The 20,496-nt window shown below is 42.1% G+C and overlaps 1 protein-coding gene across 1 annotated transcript in view; it reads right to left on the bottom strand.

The window, feature by feature from the left end:
* Positions 1-690: 690 nt before the first annotated feature.
* Positions 691-20,496, bottom strand: part of PID1 (phosphotyrosine interaction domain containing 1) — an 85,030-nt gene continuing 65,224 nt past the window's right edge. The window contains exon 3 of the mRNA XM_058031135.1: positions 691-2,653. Coding sequence (XP_057887118.1) covers positions 2,177-2,653 — 477 coding nt within the window. The 3' untranslated portion in view covers positions 691-2,176. The remainder of the gene's footprint in view (positions 2,654-20,496) is intronic.

Raw genomic sequence — 20,496 nt, 5'->3', positions numbered from 1 at the left:
ATATTTTTTTTTTTGTTTTGACCAGCATATAGCCCATACATGACTCCCCACTTCCCAGTACACATTGTAGGAAGAAAAAGAGAAATCATTTTTTAGATCTGTATTTGGAAACACAGAGTCATTCAAAAATTCAGAGAAAAATTTGAAGCTGCCAGCATGGTGGTGTATTCCCCATCCTGCCATCAAATGCCCTACCTGAACCATGCTGTGATTTCTATAAGGAAGGCAATGCTGCTCCCACTCAGCAGAGTTCATTTCAACTGGTCAGGTTGGGAGTGGGGGTATCTCTGCCACCTCCTGCTAAGCAAAAGTTATAAATCATGTCCCCACTCCACAAAGTAAAAAAAACCCAAAACAACCTCCAACCAACCAAACAAAAAACCCAAAATCCAAAATAACCAACAAAACCAGCCAACCAACCAACAAAAACCACAAAAAACCCAACAAACAACCAACAAAAACACACAACTCCCTCATAACCAAAACAAAACCTCACAGCAATAATTAACCTGAATATTGAAAAGAAAATAATATTAAAATGTTAACAGCAATTCCCATGAAGACTGATGTAATAATTAAATGGAAATAAATTAACATTTTTGTTCCACTAAATGAAATAAACACAGAACCCACACACACAAAACCACAGAGTTTATATTGGAAAGACAGCTTAAAACTAACAAGGTTTAGCTCAAACTTTTTTTTATTAAAGTATGAATGCATTTATGCTGGAGAACAGTTTACATACATTGTAAAGCAACAAGCATATTTTCAAGAGGTGTGGGCCCTCCTCAATACATCTCCATGCTCAATCTACATGCTTTACCACGGCACTCACACATACACTCTCACATACAAACACAGAGACACAAAACACAGACACAGAGCTATCTGCTTGGATTAGCTTTCTTTTAAGGCTTCTGTAAGGTGCCCTAGTGCCCCTAACATTACCATAATTACAAACAAAATTGTACAAAGGAGCAGCATTACTTGCAAACTATTGATCTGCTCTCAGCCTTAAAAAATATCAAGTGAAACAAGTTTTTCCTTTATTTGAGTTTTATTAAACATCTGCATTTAAGAAAGGCATGACTGTGTATCTGTGAACAAGGAAAGATATGGGAATCTTAACATGAGGTTCTCAACCAGAACAGCTGTTCAAACCTGACTCGTAAGGGACCATTTCCTTAGATCTTTCCAGTGAGGCAGCCCTGTGTGGTGAGACACTGCCAGCTCCATCCCACCAGGGCCGCTCGCCCAGCAATGCGGAAAGGGGGACACAGAGCGGTGCCCACTGTGCTCGGATCTCGTCACACCTGAGACTGATGAGAAGTCACAGTTCTAACACTGACACACCCAAGCGTCCCTCAGCTCTTCCCAGCGGGCCCCCTCCTGTGGAGCACATCAGGGTAGGATAATGCACAGACTGCAGGGCTGACTTGCTGAACCCCCAGCCACCAGGGAGTATTTCTGCCCACCCCTTTTTGGTATCCTGCAGTACATAGTCTGAAACTGCAACTACTGGTGTTGGGTGAAAGACATGGCAGCCAGTACATTAAGAAAATAGGTACAATGAATAAAATAAAGGATAGCATATGATATAATGTGTACATACAAGCATCTTTCACTTTTTATCTGTGAAATGTGAATTAACTGCAGAATGCCAGGCCATTAGTCTAAAAGGCTGTGTATGGCTGTCTTAGCCTACGTATGGTCAAAGGATCTGTGTGATGCATCATGGGGAAAGATTCTTCAGGAACCATTAGGGCTTTCCAGGCCTACTTGCTCTTGTGCATCAGCATCAGCCTGCAGCTAGGAATGCCAGAGAAGCAACTAATAAAATTGCCTGACCAGTCTCATAAGACAAACAGGAATGACTGCACTTCATGGTATGTACCTGAACTACAGAGACAAGAAAGGGACAGTGATGGGAGGGTGACAGAGGTGGGGGAGGGAGATCTTCTTCTCACTTTTACGACAGCAGCAGATTTCAATGCAATGTAATTACTTTAATAATGCATATCTGTAGGTACCAAATTGCTCTTCTGATTTAAAAAGGTGGTCAGACAAGTGTTTGGCAGTCCTTTCATTACCCAGTTTCAATTGTTGCTTATTCATCTATCAGCTCTCATTCCCTAAGCCATTTCTGCCTTTGCTGAACTGTGAATGACTTCAGTCAGCCATCATCAGATTCAAATTCATGAGACACTTCCTCCGATGAGCTGTTCCTGTGGATCCGGCCATCGCTTTTCATGCTGTGAAAAGTCTTCTTAAAGGCCTCCATCATGGCGTGGGCCAGCTTCTTGGCCTCCAGCTTGCTCTCACACTCCACAGCGTGGCAGTCCATCTGGTAGGACAGGTCATCGTTGATCTCCCGATAGACCCAGGCGAAGATGTTTGGGCTGATGTTGTGGTCAGCAGTGCAGTAGGCTATACGTGCTACCTGAAAGGTATCCATGTGCACTGTCGCCTCGCCTTTGAGGTCCAGATGATGCAGCCAGACTTGGAAAGGGCGAATTTCCAGAAGGGCATTAGCTGGGTAAACATCCTCCCTGGTGAGCGTGTGCTTCTTCCACAATTCAATGACTGGTTTTTCTGTGCAGCCTGACAAAAATTGCATCCCTGTTGTGGAAACCTTACCCAAATATGTAACCTGCAAAGAAGAACAAAGATAGGTGAAAACACAGAACAGACTCTGGTGGTACTTTCTGCCATCCCGGGGAGTTCCATTGGGGAAATAAAAGCACACACCTCCCCTCACAAACTCCCCGATTTCAGCATCATTTTCAGTAAAACAGTTTTCAAACTGCTATCCAAATATTTGCTTTTGCAAATGCTGACTTCACCATTCCAACCCAGGGATTAAAAATGCCCAAGTGTCTGAGTTTCAAGGCATTCCACTTTCTTCACCTCCCATAGAAAGCCCAGCTTGAGAGCCCCTAAGCTCATCTTAGCAAGGGCAAGTGCCACTGGAGCAGGTCCCAGGTAGCTGTGATGCAAGCCACATCTTTTTTTTCCTTCATACTTTATTCAGATGATTTTCTGTATCATATTTCAAATATTAGTATTAGGGAGATGGAGACATTCTCAGTTTGATAATGCAAGGCTGCAGGGGGTCTGAAAAGTGTGATCACACATTAGAGGATTTTAAACTGAATGTTTCTTTTCCAAAATGATCCTGTTCTTCCACCACTTTGTCTACTTCTACTTAAGTATTAAGCCAGGAATAGCTCAAAGCTGTTCAAAACTTTATCTTTGAGCAGGGCTGAGATATTTATTACATCAATTTAAGAAAATATGCTGTTAAAAAATCTAGTAATAAATCTACCTAAGTTTAATCACATCATCTCTCTCCTTTCTTGTCTAGTCCTTTTGAGTAATACCCTGTTAGGCAATCAGCACAGGAAAGCAAGGTGGTTTTAGTGCCTTTACAGAAATTTGCTCACCAAATATCAAATTCACTAGGAGGTCCACATCAAAATTCTGTATTAAGCCTGTGCAGAAACATTCCCCTAAATCTGTGCAGCTACTAATGAGGCATCTTTTCACTTACAGTTGAATGGAAGATTATCTGGGAAAAGGGATTTTCTCTAGGAAAGACAGGTCAATGCCACATAAATGCAATTATGCTGATTGTTCTATTTATTGCTGTTGTCAGGATGGTGCATTTAAGAACAACTGCATGAAAGCAAAATTGTTCCTCATTTATCTCCTGCAGCAGTAACTGATTGAGACAGAATCTTTTACCCCTTGCTTGATGTCTTAGAACCTCTACATTTTACTCAAGGCATTTGGAGGAAAAAAGTAATCACATGCACTTTTCAAACTAATTTCTTCAAAATTCTGCATTAAACACACAGTATAGGTTATTTCTATGTTGTAAATGTGTTAAGAAATGTATAGAGAAAACAAGGAATTTCCACATTTAAGCACATTAAAAAATCATAACCACAAGAAATACGGGATTTGGAATCCATGCAAACAGTTTTCCACAAGAAAAATATTTTGCTGCAAGTTTCACACGTTTTGTTAAACTCAGAGGCCTAAATTAAGCCATAATTAAGGAAAAAGCTCACAAAACTTTATTGGAAGTCTGTGTGGCTTAATCACGCTTGCCAAAAAAGCAATTTCCTAGCACTAACATTTCAAAATGGGAAGTCTTATTCTTTGCCTATAAATATTCATGATTTGCACTGGGAATATGTTGAATCTTATAAAGCTTTGTAATTTTTTTGGAACAGTGGGAAACACAACAGCTAGAACAGTTAACAAGGCAAGACCTACCAGTGTTTTGCCTTATTTTTTTTTATTTTATTAGTGATGAGAGTTGAGTTCCCTAAAGTACTGTAGAAAAACTTAAAAGAAAACCTCAGAGTTCGCAGTGCCAACTAAACACATACAAACAGCACATCCAGGACCAAAGAGGAATGTGTCTACAGCATACTGGGGGGTATTTCAACATATATCCAAAGTCAGATTGCTTTGAATGGAGCAAGATCATTGTGCAAATTTGCACATTCAATATATTCTCCAAAGGTTCGCTCAGCACTGCTTCATACTCACAAGCCAACTAACAAAAGATAAACACTGTAACCTGACACGGGGTCAAATTCAAAGCCCATTGCAGCATTTCAAGTCCTTCACTAACTACCAAGAGATATGCACAAAGATTTGAAACCCCGACGAACAGCGACGAACAGCGAAATAGCCTCTTGCTCATGCACTTTGTCACTGGTCAAACACAGCTTTGAATCCCTGGCTGCAGGAGAGAGCTGCCACCACGGCAAACATTTTGTCCCCCCAGCTGCTGTTTGGAGAAGCCCAGAGTCACCTGGAGACCACAGAAATCAGCATCTCTCATGGGTGCACAAGAGGGGATGCAGGGAATTGTTTCACTGCTGGCTTGTCCTAAAGAGGAAGCTGCTGCCAGCTCGTGAGCTGCCCTGAGGAGCAGCACGAGCATGGGGAGAGGGGAGGAAAGCAAAGGCAACTCCACTCCTCAGTCAGTGTTGCTGAGCTCTGTGCTGCAAATTCACCCCAACACACAGCATCAGCTTCTGAGCATGGACGACTCCCAAGTGATGCTCCAACACCTTCAGCAGCCAAGGAGCAAAATCAGAGCAAGTTGTCACACAGCAGCATAAATTGAATTTAATGTTCTCTGTTCCTCTGCAGCAGCTAGCTGCAACCTCCTGTTGGCCATCAATCAGTGTGTGTGGCCTGCATAAGAGTGAAGCTCCAAAAAATAATGGACTTCCCTAAAATAAAGCAGTTGTATTTTAAGAAAAAAAAAAAAGCAGCGAATTACTCTTTAAGCAGCCAATGCAAAAGTAACTAATAATAAGGATGGAATTCTGGCTTGTTTACCAAAATGGGATGTACTGGTCTGATTTACTGTCCCAGTTCTGTCACGGTATAACTGTGTAGGAACCTCTGGAAAGTTGCGTGTTTTAACATCACTTTGAACCTCCATTATATAAATCTCCTTTTCCTTTGAGGACACATCCATAAATATTTATAAGGTGCTTAGACATTACAATAAGGAGTTCACAGAAAAGAATAAACAAAACCTCAACTTTAAAGTTTCTCCTGCGCTCTGTCTTATATAGAAACATCTACACCTACTAGTGCTGTTACTTTTTGGTTTTTAAAATGAATTATCCTTTTTTTTTCCTAGTTGAGACACAAGCATTTGACAAGAGTAGCATCACTGAAGCTCTTGGTGAAGACAGATGTCTAACATTTCATCACAGCATGGTCCCCTGCCAAAACAGAACAGGGATACAGGGGCTGGGGAGACTCCTCCACCCTTTGACTCACAGAAAGGTACTTCTCCCTGAGCTCAGAATCACAAGGTTATTCCACAAGCAGTGCTCCCTCCATTTTGGCTCCTGCCTTGACACATCTCACAGCACACTCACCTTTGTTTAAACGCTCAGAAACCCCTGACCACACTATTACAGTGAAGCTAGTACAGTACAACCACCTTCCTTTTCAATTTCCAAGTCTGCCAACCAAGGGTCAAAGAACAGATAATCCCTTTCATTATCAGTTGCAAAAGAAAGCTATTTTGAGGCAAAAATTCCCACTGGTGGTCTTTCCCAGTAAAATCATTGATATCTCATCAGTGTGAAGCCAGCAGGTACTATAAAAAATGACCCCAAAAACCCCCAGAATTTCATCTTTAATAATCGTAAGACTGAGATGTGAAGGGCACAGAAAGGCATAGTAGTAGCAGTAGTGATGTTGTTACAGCTATCATTGCACATAGAAAACACACTGAAGTGCCTGAACAGCATCAACTCCACAGCTTTACTGACCAGAGAGGGATCATTGACAAAGACAAGCAAGGCCACAGTGCAGGCTGAAAGGCACATCTGTGATAATACAGCTCTGACCACCAGCAAAAGTTCACCAGGACTCAATAATGCTTTTTCTTCCTCTGAAACTCTGGAACTCACTTGGCAGCAAACATTAGTCCAGGAAAATTACTTATTTGTGCAAGTGTGGCACGTCCAATAGCAAGTGTCATCGTATACACAGTGAGGCCAGGACCTTTATTCCCTTCCCTCTAGGGTTGTTAAGCACTGGAACAAGCTGCCTGGGGAAGTGGTGGAGTCACCATCCCTGGAAGTGTTCAAGAAACAACTGGTCATGGCACAAAATGCCATGGTTTTTAGTTGACAAGGTGGTGTTTGGTCAAAGTTGGATTTGATGATATAGGAAGTTTTCTCCAATTTTGATTCTCATAATTCTATGATTCTAGTCTCAGTGCAAGGCAGAGTAGCTACAGGTTGGTGGCAACAAGTAAATTATGATGCTGTTGCAGCCTTTACTTATTTTGGACACTATTTTAAGGGAGAAAAGGAATGCAAATTCAGCTCAATGCCACTGTGTTAACCTTAAGCAGCGAAGGCATCTCCTATGATATCTTCTACCAGGGATAAGAGTGTATTTCTTTATGGCCATTTTAGTCCTTTGTGTGCTCCATCTGTTCCACAAATTTCTAAAAGATACATACATCCCACAAAAATTTCTTGTGCATGTTAAAAATTATCCACATTCTTTCCTGCCCTTCTATGGCAAATTTCATCCTCTGGCAAGCCACTGTCACCAAGCATGACATAAAATACTCCTGAGGCTTCACCACCTCTATGCTTGCAAGCATCCAATCATTTTGTAAAAGCCAAGATGTTCTGAAGAGCTCCTTATTTCACCCTAGAGATTTGCCAACACCAGTGTCAGTGTCTGGCAAAACTGTCCTCAATTGAAAAATGCTGTGCCTTTGCCCTTTTGTAATGCAGCTACACCCATGTGACACATAGAGATGTCTCATGTCAAAGGACATGAAGAGTAATTGATGTCATTTTTCATGCACTCTCCTGGAAAGACAGAAATATCTGAGTATTTTGACGTTGTTGTTTTCAGCCCCTTCAATCCAATAACATATGGTGAAAATATCTTTTAATAAATATGTTTAAGAGCTTACCAACTTTGAAAAGACCAGTAGAGCAGCTGCCATAGACATTTAAACTTCTAGCACACTATGATTTGTCAGAATTAATAAGGGGTTTTTTCTTTTCATATCCTTTTCATACTCTTTCATCATTGGTCTCACATTTTTCACTTGCAATTCACAGCAGATAAAGAGCAGCTTAGCTCCTGCATGTGTCTCTGATCTCAGATGTGACTCCCCAATGGATCACATATATCCATACTGCTCCTACCTCACAAGCCTCACTTGGGCACCTGAAGTTAGGCAGTCATTTGACTTTTTCTCCTTCTGTTCCCTATGCCCAGCCCATAGACTATCAGTGCTCCAAGAAATCAGATCCAAGTTGTAAAGACCCGTAATTACTGCATTACATGAGGACAGATGCTCTCTTGGCACAGGAGCTTGGCACAGGGACACATACAGGACTCTCAGCTCTCTCACTATTCAAGACCGTGATCAAAAGATCATATATAAAATTAACTCTGTATTTATTTAATATATGTATTTCTTCCATACTATATAAGGAGGGTCTTTGTCAGCAAAATCAACACAGAAAATGGAAAAAAAAAATAGATCACTGACCTTCAGCTAGCAGGTATTTACTCTGCATATTTGCAGTCACTAGAGGATCTTGAATCTTGTGCAATCTTAGTAGTAGGTGACTGTCTCTTTTGTTTATCAGTGTTTTAAAATAAACATTCCTTTAGCCTCAAATTTGGTCTAGTTGCTACTGATTATGTTTGATCAAGACAGTTTGCCTCACTTAAATGTGAGGCAAGCAGAGGTAATGAGACACTTTCTTCCTGAGAACACAACTGCTCCTGTGGCACCTTCAGGATACGTGGCGCTGAAGAAAGTGCCTGTAAGGGTCTGTGCTAAGATGCACAGGTACAGACCCTCCAGTCAGCAAGCAAACCATCACGATCATGGAGACATCAGGGTTGGGAGAGACCTTTAAGATCAAAATTCACTCAGCACCACCACTGCAACCCCTGCACCACTGAACCACTTCATCCAGCACCAGATCCAGACACCCTTAAACACCTCCAGGGATAACAACTCCACCATCTCCCTGGAAAACCTGTCCAATGGCTGAAGCTTGTCAGTTCATCCCAGCCAAGCCAAGAAACACCAGCCCAAAGATCAGGTAAACCTGCAGAAGTTTTAAAGAATAATGCAGAGGAGATTGGAAGAACAGCAGCCAAAAGCAGGTTTAGAAGGACGTATGCATGTCTTGTTGAAAATTGCTGCAAGAACACATACATGGAGATGCTCCCTGGGTTTGCAGCACAAAAGCAGATGCAAGATGAGAAAGTTCAGGCACATATTGTCACAGCCAGGACACAGCAAGCTTCATCTCCACATCATCACAAGATCTGGGAACCTCTGCAAGAAGTTGCTACTCAGGAAACTTGTGCTCAACTTCACTGCAATGACCGTGTGCCCAAAGCCCCCAGCGGCACCTCCAAGCTGAGTGGCTGGGGAGAATCAGGGCTCACCAAAGAGTCGCAGATTTGATGGCTGAAACTAGTTTTTCTTTTATCCTCAGTGGAGCTGGAATACAAATGGGACAGGCCTTCAGCATGCTGTCCAACAGCTTGGTAAGTCCTGGCACAGCTTTCATGTCAATAAAAGCAGATTTAGCTGTAGAGTCATTTTCAACATCTTTAATTAACACATCCAGCTCCAGGCACAGCAGGAGTGCTCTGTGCTGGACAGGGTAGCCGTCTCACCACACCAGCTCAGCTCTCCTCAGCCTAAAGCACAGTGACTCAGCCTCAGGCTGGCAGCTTGGGATTTAGAGCCAAAAGCTGCTTTTTGGCTCTGAAGGAAAAACAAAAATATCCCAGACATTCCACTGGATCACTGAGCAAATATCATGAACTCCATTCAAGCAACATTTGCTTAAGACCTAAAAAATTAATCAGTCGAGTAAAAAGGCTCACAGTTTCCCTCTGCCTGTCACTGCTTCCTCACCCACACTGCCTGTGTCCAGCCAAAGCCTTGCAGCACGAACACAAGGGTCTTTGTGGGAATGGCAGGGCTCCTCAGCACAAAGAAATACACAGTAAATGCAATAATGTGGCTTACAGAAATATGTGAAGAACTGTTTTATTTTTGAGAAAAAATTCAGAGGGAGAACAGACAGAGCTAGGCAACTATTTAGTGGAAAATAACCATCAACTCTTAGGGCTGCCCACTGGATTAGGAGAGAAAAAAAAAAATCATCAGTAGTTAATGTCTGATTTATTCCAAGGAATCAAAGGATAGCTCCAGAAAAAGCTGGAAGTATCAGCACCTCTTCAGCAGTTAAGTCAACAGCATCTGACTCCTTTTGCGGGACCAAGGCTGAACTTATGTCTTACAGTCATGCTACAATTCCCCCTTGAAAACAAAAATAATAAACAAGCCCAGCAAGAAATGCATTTGGCTCTTTACATCTTCAGAACTCCTAAGGAAAAACAACTGGTGGTCAGCAGCTGCTCCAGTTGTCCATCTGTCCCCACAGCCAGGCTCACAGCAGCCCTTTGCAGGTGCTTTTATTTCCCCATGTGTTTCTCAGCTGTGACCATGCAGCAGATCCTGCCTTAGAAGCCCCCCAGGAAGGGGTCACCACACAAGTAAGGCATAAAGGGACAGCACAGAATAGTCACTTTGGATATAGTTTCCCAACTAAATGCCTTTGAAGGACAGAAGAGCTTTCATTTTTTAGTCCATCATTGTTCTTTCAGGTTTTATAGCCCCCATGCTTCTCAGAAGCTGCAGCAAGCAAAGGAGTAGGGAGAGCTGGGGCACTGTGAAAATACCTTTTCTTGAAAAATGCTCTTCCCCAGTAGAAAGAAAAACATAATACCAATTTCAGTGCTGCTGCTTCTGAAGTTGCCTAGGAAAGCCCTTTAACATGGCAGCAGGCAGAAAAAGTGAGTTACTGTGATCCAGAGTGGGTGTCCCAACATCCAGTCCAGGGCAGCATCTCAGGAATGGGGCTTCTATGAGGGCAGAGCTCACCCAAGAAGAACTACTAATTTCTCAAGCCCTATGCAGGACAAACACTCCAGGCACTGCAGATGACTGGCATCAAAGTGCAGGGCACATCTGAGATAATGTCCCAACTCTGAGTAAGACACCAAAAGCACACAGACATCTCAGAACCCCTCTTCATAGCTAAATAAACCTCTCATCCTCCCAGAGGAGAGCTCTGCCAGGCCTCCCACTGATGGCAGTTGAGGAGAGGAACAGAAGACAACATGCAGAATGCCCACAGGAGTGAACCCTCCTTACCCTACCTGATCAGCCCCATCAGCCACACTACCCAACACTGCTCAAGGACGACATGGGAAAACACATCAGCATTTGGCAAGTTTAAGATTTAATATATAAATAAACCTACTGGAAGAGAAAAAATTTACCCTTGATGGCTTAATTTATAAGCTCTGAGAGGAAAAATAGCCAACCAGAAAAGGCCCAATGAGTCCACAGGCCAAACAGCCAGTGTGGGGTAAATAAAGCAGTGAGCCAAATTCTCCTGGAATAGAATCCTGAGAAGCACAACCATCCAAGCTTTTCACCTCTCATTACATCAGGCTGCTGCTCAGCAAGTCTTTTTATAAACTACCCCAGGTATTAGAATACTGCCTTCAGTTAGATCTAAGGGCATCTAACTTATATACAGTGACCAGGAGTCTCTGCCTCACCAGCAAAATAGTTAACCAAGCCCAAATACAACCTCAGCAAGAGCCAGCTCTGCTCCCTGCAGCCTCCCATTAGCAACAAAAGGATCGCCTCTTGCATTTCATTCTCCACTGGACAGGAAGCTCTTTTTGTGGTTTGGCTTGCAGGGATGAATCTGAAATGAAATCAAGTGGAACTGGCAAACTGCAGTGAGCTTGCAGTCAGAGACTCTTCGGTCCTGGTGTGAGTGGAAGATTTACGCTGCACTATTTAAAACTCAAGAAATCAATTTCATTCTAGCAGCAATTTAAAAATGTTTTTGTGCAAGACATAACTGAATGAACAAATACATCCATCACACACAACCTCAGCAGGGCTGCTGGACACCCTATTGTACAAGTCAATGATTACTTTTATTCCCAAATATTTTCTTTATGTTGCTATTTAGATCACTTTCCTCCTTTGTCTCCTTTCATCGCCTCATGTAACTTCCTCTCTCGCTACTCAGTTACTGCTGGGTTGAAATTAATACTTGGATAAGCCAGTTCTTTTCCCACTGTCCTTCAGGAGTCTTCACAGGCAAAGAGAGAGGTGGAGGCAGCCAGGAAGGTGAGAAAACCAACCCACTCTGTAGCCATTATTGCAATTTCTGGAAGTTTCCTTCACACAGAGTCCTTCCAAAACCCTTCCTCTGCTACCTCAAAACCTTCTCACTGAGAATATCCCTTCTGCCAGGAGAGTGTGGCATAAATTTGCATGACCACAATGCCCCTGCAGGCAGACACCTACCTTGATGTTTATGTACAAAGTACACACAAACCTCTTTCACTACACATTCTTTATTCACATGAGGTTGAAACCAAACACGGAAATCTGACTATGCACCTCATCATGTTTCAGAAAGCTTTTTAGTCCTGGGCTCCTCACAGCTATTGTCTCATGGTAGAGGGAAGGAGCCCATGGACACAGAGGGGAGCAGACTGTTCACTTTTACTTTGTTCCCCTTCCTTTCCAACCCACAGAAAATTCACTTTGGCATCAGTCCTACAGAAACTTTTGTACCTCATGGAGCATGCAATGAGGGAGTATAGGAACAGTTACAACTTCAGCCACCTTTTCCATGGAGGCATGTGTATTTTACATACTCTCCAAGACTTTGGGCACTGAAGTACTTCCAGAAAGCCACAGAGAATTCACGTTTTTCACTATCATTTATGTGTAAGAGATCTGTCCTCAAGGTTCCCTTCTTTATGCATTCCCCAGGAGATCCTTGTGTTTCTCCTTTAGTTCTTGCCTTCAAAAGAAGATGCCAAGTAATAAAATTGAACAAAACCTCTGTTACTAAGAAATTCAGTTCTGGAGACCAAAAATCTCAACTGCACTTAATTCCTGGCACAACTTGACAACACCTGAAATTAAGAACAAAAGGGAAGGGAGCCAACTTCAGGAATCACTGGAGATGACTACAAATTTGGATTGTATATCAAAGGAAGTGTCAGCTCTACACTGCAGGAAGAACAGAAGTAATGTTCATAAAATTATTTCAATTCTTCCTCCCCCAAGTGCTATAAGACCAGTACCATTCAAAAAAAGAGAAAAAATTACAAAACAAACTACAGAGACTCCCAGAAATAGCAGTATTTGGTCCTTCTCCTATCATTCACACACTGCAAATGAAACACATTCCCTGAGGAGTCCAGGGAACACAGAAATATCAACCCCATACAAATGTAATTGTACCCACATCCCGCAAAGTCTCTGATTAAAATACTCTGTCATTACTTCTACATCTCCTTCATGAATCATTATGTGAAATGAGTTCCATGACTTAACAAAACCCTCTGAGATTCCTCCCACTCTCAAAAATTTTAGCATCTCCAGGAAAAGTCTTGTTTGAAGGCTGGAGAAGAAGAAATACAGTGCCTACACGGGAATGGAGCACTTACACTGCAGCAATGAAAAACAGACCTTGCACATTTCAACTTAATAAAAAGCACTAAACACATTATGAAGAAGAAAATATAGTTAAACAACTCTTTTTCTTGCCAAATGAGTCCTTAGATAAATATGTCTGATTTATCACTTGTTTGTGTTATCAAATTCTGGATCCAGACCATGGCAACATAGGCTCTACACATACAAGAAAGAATATAACCTCACTGCCTCTAAGGTTTATCACACTGTATTACAATTAAACCAGAAATTTCCCACTCAACAATGCAAGAGTATGTTAGCAGACTAAACAGAAGACTTTAAAGGAATAAATACATCCCAAAGAGTATAATGATGGAAGACAACAGTGCCATACAGTTTTTAATTCATTTCCAAAGCCATGGTTCACAGTGCCTCCAAGGTCCTGTTTTCACAATGGATTTAGTGCTTGCCTGTGTCTTCAGTACAGTCACTTTGCATTTAGATAATGTTTTTCCAACCAGCACAGAAGGACCTGAAAGTGATCCTTAGGCCTTGTGAGTGAACTGGGTATTCATCAGGCTCTCTAGGCTCCAGAGATGCTCATCTCCTGCAAATTCCTCTCTGCATCAGGAGGCTTTTCACAGTGTCACAGAGGGAGCCTCCTTCCTTTTAAGCTGATTAATTCAATCACAGTACCACCCAAGCACCTCTCCCAGAAAAGGTACATTGCCTCCAACCCAATCTCTTGGCTGTATCTCACCTCTAAGGTGACAAGCCTGCAAAGCAGCCAGAAATGCAGCCCTTAACCACCTGCAGCAAAACTGAGACATGGGGATTTCTATAGTGCTAATTTCAGCCAAGATGAAAGGAAGCACTGAATCTAGGGTGGGAGAGCCTAGAAAGCAGCACTCCAAAGTGGAGGACTGTCTGGAGGAAAGAAGGGGATAGGGGCAAAGGTCCTCCTCTCTGGGGACAGCTCTGCTTATCACTGCTGCAATTTATGTCATCTATTACAGCAGCTTGCCCCAGAAGCATTCAGATGGTTGCAGGTCAGACTGATCACTATTCACACCAGTTGTACAGCAAGCTCCTAGAAGCTCCCTTCATATCCACAGTTCATTTCTCTGTATTGCAGAGGTCGTGGCTTTAACAAAGGGCAGAAAATTAATTTTCATAGATTCCACTGACCCTGAAGTTGACTTTGCAAAGAGAAAATCTATAGCGAGTAGCCCTGCTGTTGATCTGTTTGATAAAGGACAATCTGGTGCAAATTTTAGAGCTCTACGGAAAAAAGATACTTATGAAAATAAAGAAATCCTTCACTGTTTTTTCACAGTTACCATCTTTATGCAGTAATGAATACCAGCAGCTAAAAACATCATAATTCTATTTTCTACCTTCCAGTTTGCAGCCTGGCAGTCACTGGGCCATGACCAAACCCTAGGGAGTGGAGAGCCCACCAGGGACTTTGCCACTGACACTCAGATACCTTTACCCAGCTGCTGCTTGGCCTAACCAGGGACAGAGGGCCAGCCCTGGATAAAGCAACACTGACTCTGAAATGGCTCTTCAGCATGACAACAGAACTAAAGAATTCCTAAAGAATTTAACATTACAGGATTACAACACAGGATGCCTATAACATTCTCTTGAAGCAAAATCCATTGTGTAGCACAATAAGCTCAAGGAGGTCTCACCACCTAAAAATCAACATATGGCTATGACTCCAATACATAGATGGTAAAAATCTCAGAACTCTTGTGATTTTTTTTCTATATAAGCAATTACTTCAACATTTTCCATTAACCAGGTGTTTCCCAGCTCTGTAACAAGCAGAAACTCAGTCCCATTTATCATCATCCTAGAGTAACAATTTTCAATATAGTTTTTAAAATTATTTAATAGAATAAGCAAATCTTTTAGGAGCTTAATAGCCCTTGATCATATCAAACAAAGAGTACAACTAGTGCATAATATTTTCTCCAGCAGTTTCAGGATCAGACAGAAAGGAACAATAAAGAAGAATAAAGAAGCAGTGTCTGAACTGGCCAAGCCAGGAATAACTGCTCACAGAGGACGGTTTCTCTTCCCCAGAGACAAGGAACCAAATACTTCCAGGCATTTCAAGAAAGCCCATGGGTTTGGAGTGCTCTCCCCCTTTGCTTTGACATATTGACAGAGAGATTTTCAAAAGAGCATGGACAGCAACACGTGTCAAGCATTTTAAGAAAAGGTGACCATTCTCTCAGTATCTAAAAATGCAGGCAGAAATTTGGCAAGAGAAATTAGTGTGTGCATTAACAAATAAAGAATCACTCATCATGTAAAGTTCTGTAGCTTTCCCCATGTAGCCCAAAGAAGCAGTGTTCCTGTTCCCAGGGAGCCTGATCCAGCACTGGTATGAGACACTGAGACATGGCTGTACTTGTACTTTTACACAAGGATTAGAGCCTCTGCTAAGCCTCTCCTAACACTCATTTCCCACCAAAGCTGTTATTATTCTGGTTAAATGGTTTTAAATAGAAAATGCCATATATTTTAGGTTATTTATGCATGAGCTTAAATATGACAGCACAATAGAAAGCAAACAGCATTTTGGGTAAGAAAGAATTTACTTTATGCAAAAATACAGATATTTACAGTACAAGCACAGACTACATTATTTGTTTCCTATTATCTGCCTCTAGCCTTCCACTCCTTTCTTCTGCTGCCTCCTCATCAAAACAAATTGGTATCTCTTGTTGGGCCGAAACCAAGCAGAAGATCCTTTAATTACGGTGCAAATCCACAAACAGCATTAAGGTTCAAGCCATGTACGCAAAAATCAAATCTGAAGAGACCAACCTAGCTATTCCTGGGAAGAAATCTTATTTACAAGAAAGCATACTGTATCGACAACAAATTCATGGGGGGGACCAAACCCACAACAACAACAACAAAAAAACCCTGCACTGTTTCTTACTCCAGGCAAGAGCAGCCAACACATGATGTTTCTTTGTAGGATCTTGTTTACCTTTTGTTTTTCAAGGAGAAAAAGCTGAAATAAAGGTTAGTCCCCTCCTGAAAAAACAATTACTGTGGCAGACAATATAGATGTAATTTTTCTTCATGTTTTGTTGTTAGCAAGGTCAGATATTTAATTTTTTTAAAGTAGTTATAAAACAACAGCCTCTCCCTTTCTCACAAAAGCACCAGAGAGATTATAAAAATCTCCACATTAAAATCAACTACAGCAAAAATAAGGCAGCCCCTCCCATGGCAGCAAGATCATGCAACTGCAGCACAGCCCCTGTGGGGATGAACTCGTAACACCCAGAAATGGCATTAATGCATCATATCGTAATGCCTGTCACAGCCCTGGGTTCCTATGGCCCCAAATTGTTCAGCAGTGCAAACAGACAGCTTCCTCTCTGCATCCTTAAAGTGACACTGCTATTCTAATAGGCTATGACAGACATATATATGTACTGCAAAATAACTCTATTGAATTATTTATAACACTTTTCTTCTTAAAGAAGCATTTAGCAAGCTGTATCATTAAAATATAACCAGCAGCTGCCTACATAGCTCTGTATATGCCAAATTCAGAGTTTAAAAGAGGTGATGAATGGCATTACTGAGGGAAACTGCAAAGGCAATTTATGAGGGAGCAGTGCAATTAACAGAACAGAAATTGGGCTCCAGCAGCCACACTCAGAGTGCTATTCCTGCAAAAAGAGACACAGCTTTCCAATGACTGCAGTCCTTGAGACACTGCCTCATTGACAGCGCAGTGTCATTAGAGAGGTGTCTCCCAGCACGGTGAGGGACGGGGGGAGCAGTGGCCTTGCACCACCTCCACACCCAGACTCTTGGCAGAGCAAGTTCTGGCTACATAAACACTCAAGAATAAACAAATACAGAGGACAGGCACATATGAAGCAAGGTAACTCCACTACCTTCTTGCATCTGCTTTCCTTCCTGCCTGCCATTTGCTCTGCTTCCAACCTTTGCTCCCGGCAAAGGGCAATCCTGACAATGGACAAGTGCCTCTCTCACCCCCAGCACTGCCTGCACTGAAGGCTGATGGAAGGAGCTGCCTGGACACAGCCCAGGCAGAGTGTGGAACCTATAGAAACTACAACTTCATCTAGGGAAGACTGGAAATGTGTGGAACAGATAAAGAACCACAACATGACCTGGAGAAAGCTCTTGGGAGATATGCAGCTGTTTTGAGGGTGGATTGCAAACCAGAGCACACCTGTCACAGGGAAGTGCATGGATGTCCCTGGATAATCCATAAAGACACTCCTGTGCTCCTTACATCAGTCAAATATAGCTCATGTGATCAGGAACCAATGACTAGAACGAGCACTCTAAGGTTCACCCAGACATTTTTAATTTAAGATACCGGGATGAAATTTTAGAAGGTGAGCAGAAGAAATTCCATGGAGTGATCCAAAAAGTGCATCTCAAGGGTGGGTCATACAGTAGAGGATACCAGCCAGAAAGGCTAATAAAAACAGAGAAGCTGTGAGATCCCAGCAGAACTGCCACCTGTGCTCTCTTGGAGGGGGTCCAAAATGATGACAGTACGGTACCACAGGCCAAAGCAAAATCTACTCTCCATTATATCAGGCTGCTGCCCTTTGGAAAAACACATAACCAGCACAGCTAGGTTTAGCTAGAGAGAATTTTAGAGAAGGCAAAAATCACTTTGGCTACTACTTATAGATTGGGTTTGGACTTGCATTAAGAACTGTCTGGAAGACATCATGAAACCAAATATTGCTCTTTGATGTGGAGTCCAAACTGCTCTGGAGTTTCTTGTTAAAATGAAAAACTTTTTTCCTTTTATGCTTTAGGCAAAGGAGACATAATGTCCTTCACACTTTCCAGCTAACGCTTAAAACTCTTACACAGCTCTATGTCAGGTATAACTAAAATCTAATTAAATCAAGGATGCAATGGCAAGAGCAGGCTTCATCTTGCTTGCATTTTTCTCCAATTCTAGCAACTAAGCTGCCACCTTCAGGCACCTACTTCGTTTCTGAAAGGAAAATTAAGTAAGCACACACTGTAAAAGAACAGAAGAGAAATTTTTATCCAAGAGTGTTCAGCAAGTGTAGAAAAGGAGATAGAGCTCCAGACTTTGCCAAATGGCACAATCATCTAAAGCCTGGAAAAATTCTGAATCAACGAAAGACTAACACAAATCCTTCCATATAAATGGCTAAAGACACATGGAGCAGCTTTCACAACACTCAAACACCTTGACTTAGGTACATGTACAGTCATTCTCCTTTTTCACTACCTAACCATTATAAGGAATGCAAACTCTTGGAATCACAGTTTCTTCCACTTACATGTGCACTTCTCAGCAGATGATTCTCAGATGAACAAAGCCCTAATCACTCCTGAAGGACATTATCACATGCATAGCACTGCCAAATCACCCAACACCTCATATTCTGAAATCACAGTGAATTCTCAGTTGAAAGGAGCTATAGCTCATCACAACAGATGATCAGCTTGAAGTTATTAAGAAAATGGTGGGGTTTGTGGTGGGGGTTTTTTTAACTAAAAAAAGACAGACTGGTGTCCAACTATTTAAGAGCAAAGCAACAGAGAACAGGAATCTAGCAAGATCAGAGAGCAGAACTGACCTTGGGGTTCCCAGTGTTCCCTGTCAGCCCATGTGAATTTACTGGATGCTTTGGCAGCAGAGCACAGCACTGGCGTTCCCTGCCCCCTCTGAGTGACTTCATGTAAAACAGCAACAGCTTAAAACCAGAAGAGAATTCTGACACCCTTGAACAAGAGACAGCATAAAAGCTGGCCAGAAGAAAACCAAGGCCAGAGCTGGGGGCCGGCCCTGGTAACTCTCATGAGGTAAAACACACATTCCTGCTAGCAAATGAAAGAGGGAAACAAAATCACTTCTCAGCAAAAGCAGTAGTAATACCTTTCCAAAAACTGAGTCCTGTGATAGATCTGACAAGACCATATCATACCAAGATAAGCCAGCCGATAAAATGACTCGAAGCAACTGCAAAAGCCTGGCTCTGGTTCATGACTCAAATACCAAATAATTATATGGACGTGTATTTGAGGAATTTCATCCTGCCCCAGGTTATTCCCAGCCACTGCCTAACAGGAAGGTTGTTTCAAGTTTGACCCGCTCTGCACTTGGTCACCAGCATTTGTGATGTGGAAGAAACAAACTCAATTTTAACCTCTGGCACAGAGCACAGGAAGCAGAAATATAGTAGCCAGCAGAGTCTCCTGGGCACTGATGTCTGTCATTTGAAGCAATCCCTGGTTTTAAATTATGTGAAGCCTTTCAGATGTTTAGTCCGTCACCTCTGTCTTCAGCAGCACAGTCCATGGTCACTCACATCAAAGGTGTCTGAAATGGAAATCTGGAAAGCTCACAGATTCCTGACAAAAACCTAAAAAAAGGCTTTAAAAAGGGTTTTCAGTGAGGAAATCTGTGTTTAGCACATAGAACCAGATGCTGATACACCACGTTTATGCAGAGCACAGTATATATTGAGGTCACACGGGAAAATGGGAGGGTACTACTACAGTATCTCCCAAAAGAGATGAAAGCAAAGTTGTGGTGCCACAGTGTGAGTAAGAGCCAGTAGCCAAGATAAATACTCTGCTTGTCCCTAATGTGGCTCAGGCACCATAGTAATAGGTGTAATTGCACCAAAATTGAACGGGATCAAAATTCATTCTGCTGGCTCATAAAGTCTTCCAGCATGATGGAGCCCCTTGGAAAGGAAAGCTCATGGTCACAAAGACCTGACACACTTGATTGGGCAAGCTAGATTAGTGAATTGAGTTCAGAGAAGTTATTGTGCAAGGCATGAGATCACTCTAAGATGACAGAGGAGGCAAAAAAAGGGGAAAAGGCATTGTATACTAATACAGCAAACAACAATATCTGGAATCCCAAGAAGTCAGAGAAAATGTCTACCATCACCAGTGCACTTAACATAACTTAAAAAGAATCAAAGATTCCTGAAAATATCAAGTCAACAGAAAATACAACTGACATTTGCAGGCAAAAATGAAAAACCAACACCAAAAAAAGTAAGAAAGCTGAAACTGAAATTTCAGTCCTGATCTGATGTGGCCTCCCATCACAGGAAGGTGACATTTAAAAGACTGTTTTGAGAAAGCTGGATGATGTCTGTGCCCAATGCCAGTCTGTAGCCACAGTCATTTGTCCTTCCTGGAGCTGTGTGATCACTACTAGACACCATGTGAAACAAGGAAACAATCAGCAGTGCATGGGACCAACTCTTTCCACTTTTTCAAACACAGTCATTAAACTCAACAATGCTCTGTGATACACACAGCTCCACAGGGAATCATAATTCTTTTTTAGCTGCAGAGATGTCTTATCTTCACTTGGAACTAGAACT

Source organism: Melospiza georgiana, chromosome 10 (assembly GCF_028018845.1).
Source record: "Melospiza georgiana isolate bMelGeo1 chromosome 10, bMelGeo1.pri, whole genome shotgun sequence".
Classification (NCBI taxonomy): Eukaryota; Metazoa; Chordata; class Aves; order Passeriformes; family Passerellidae; genus Melospiza; species Melospiza georgiana.
The sequence above is the reverse complement of the archived record's forward strand: the minus strand, read 5'-3'. Positions and strand labels throughout refer to the sequence as shown.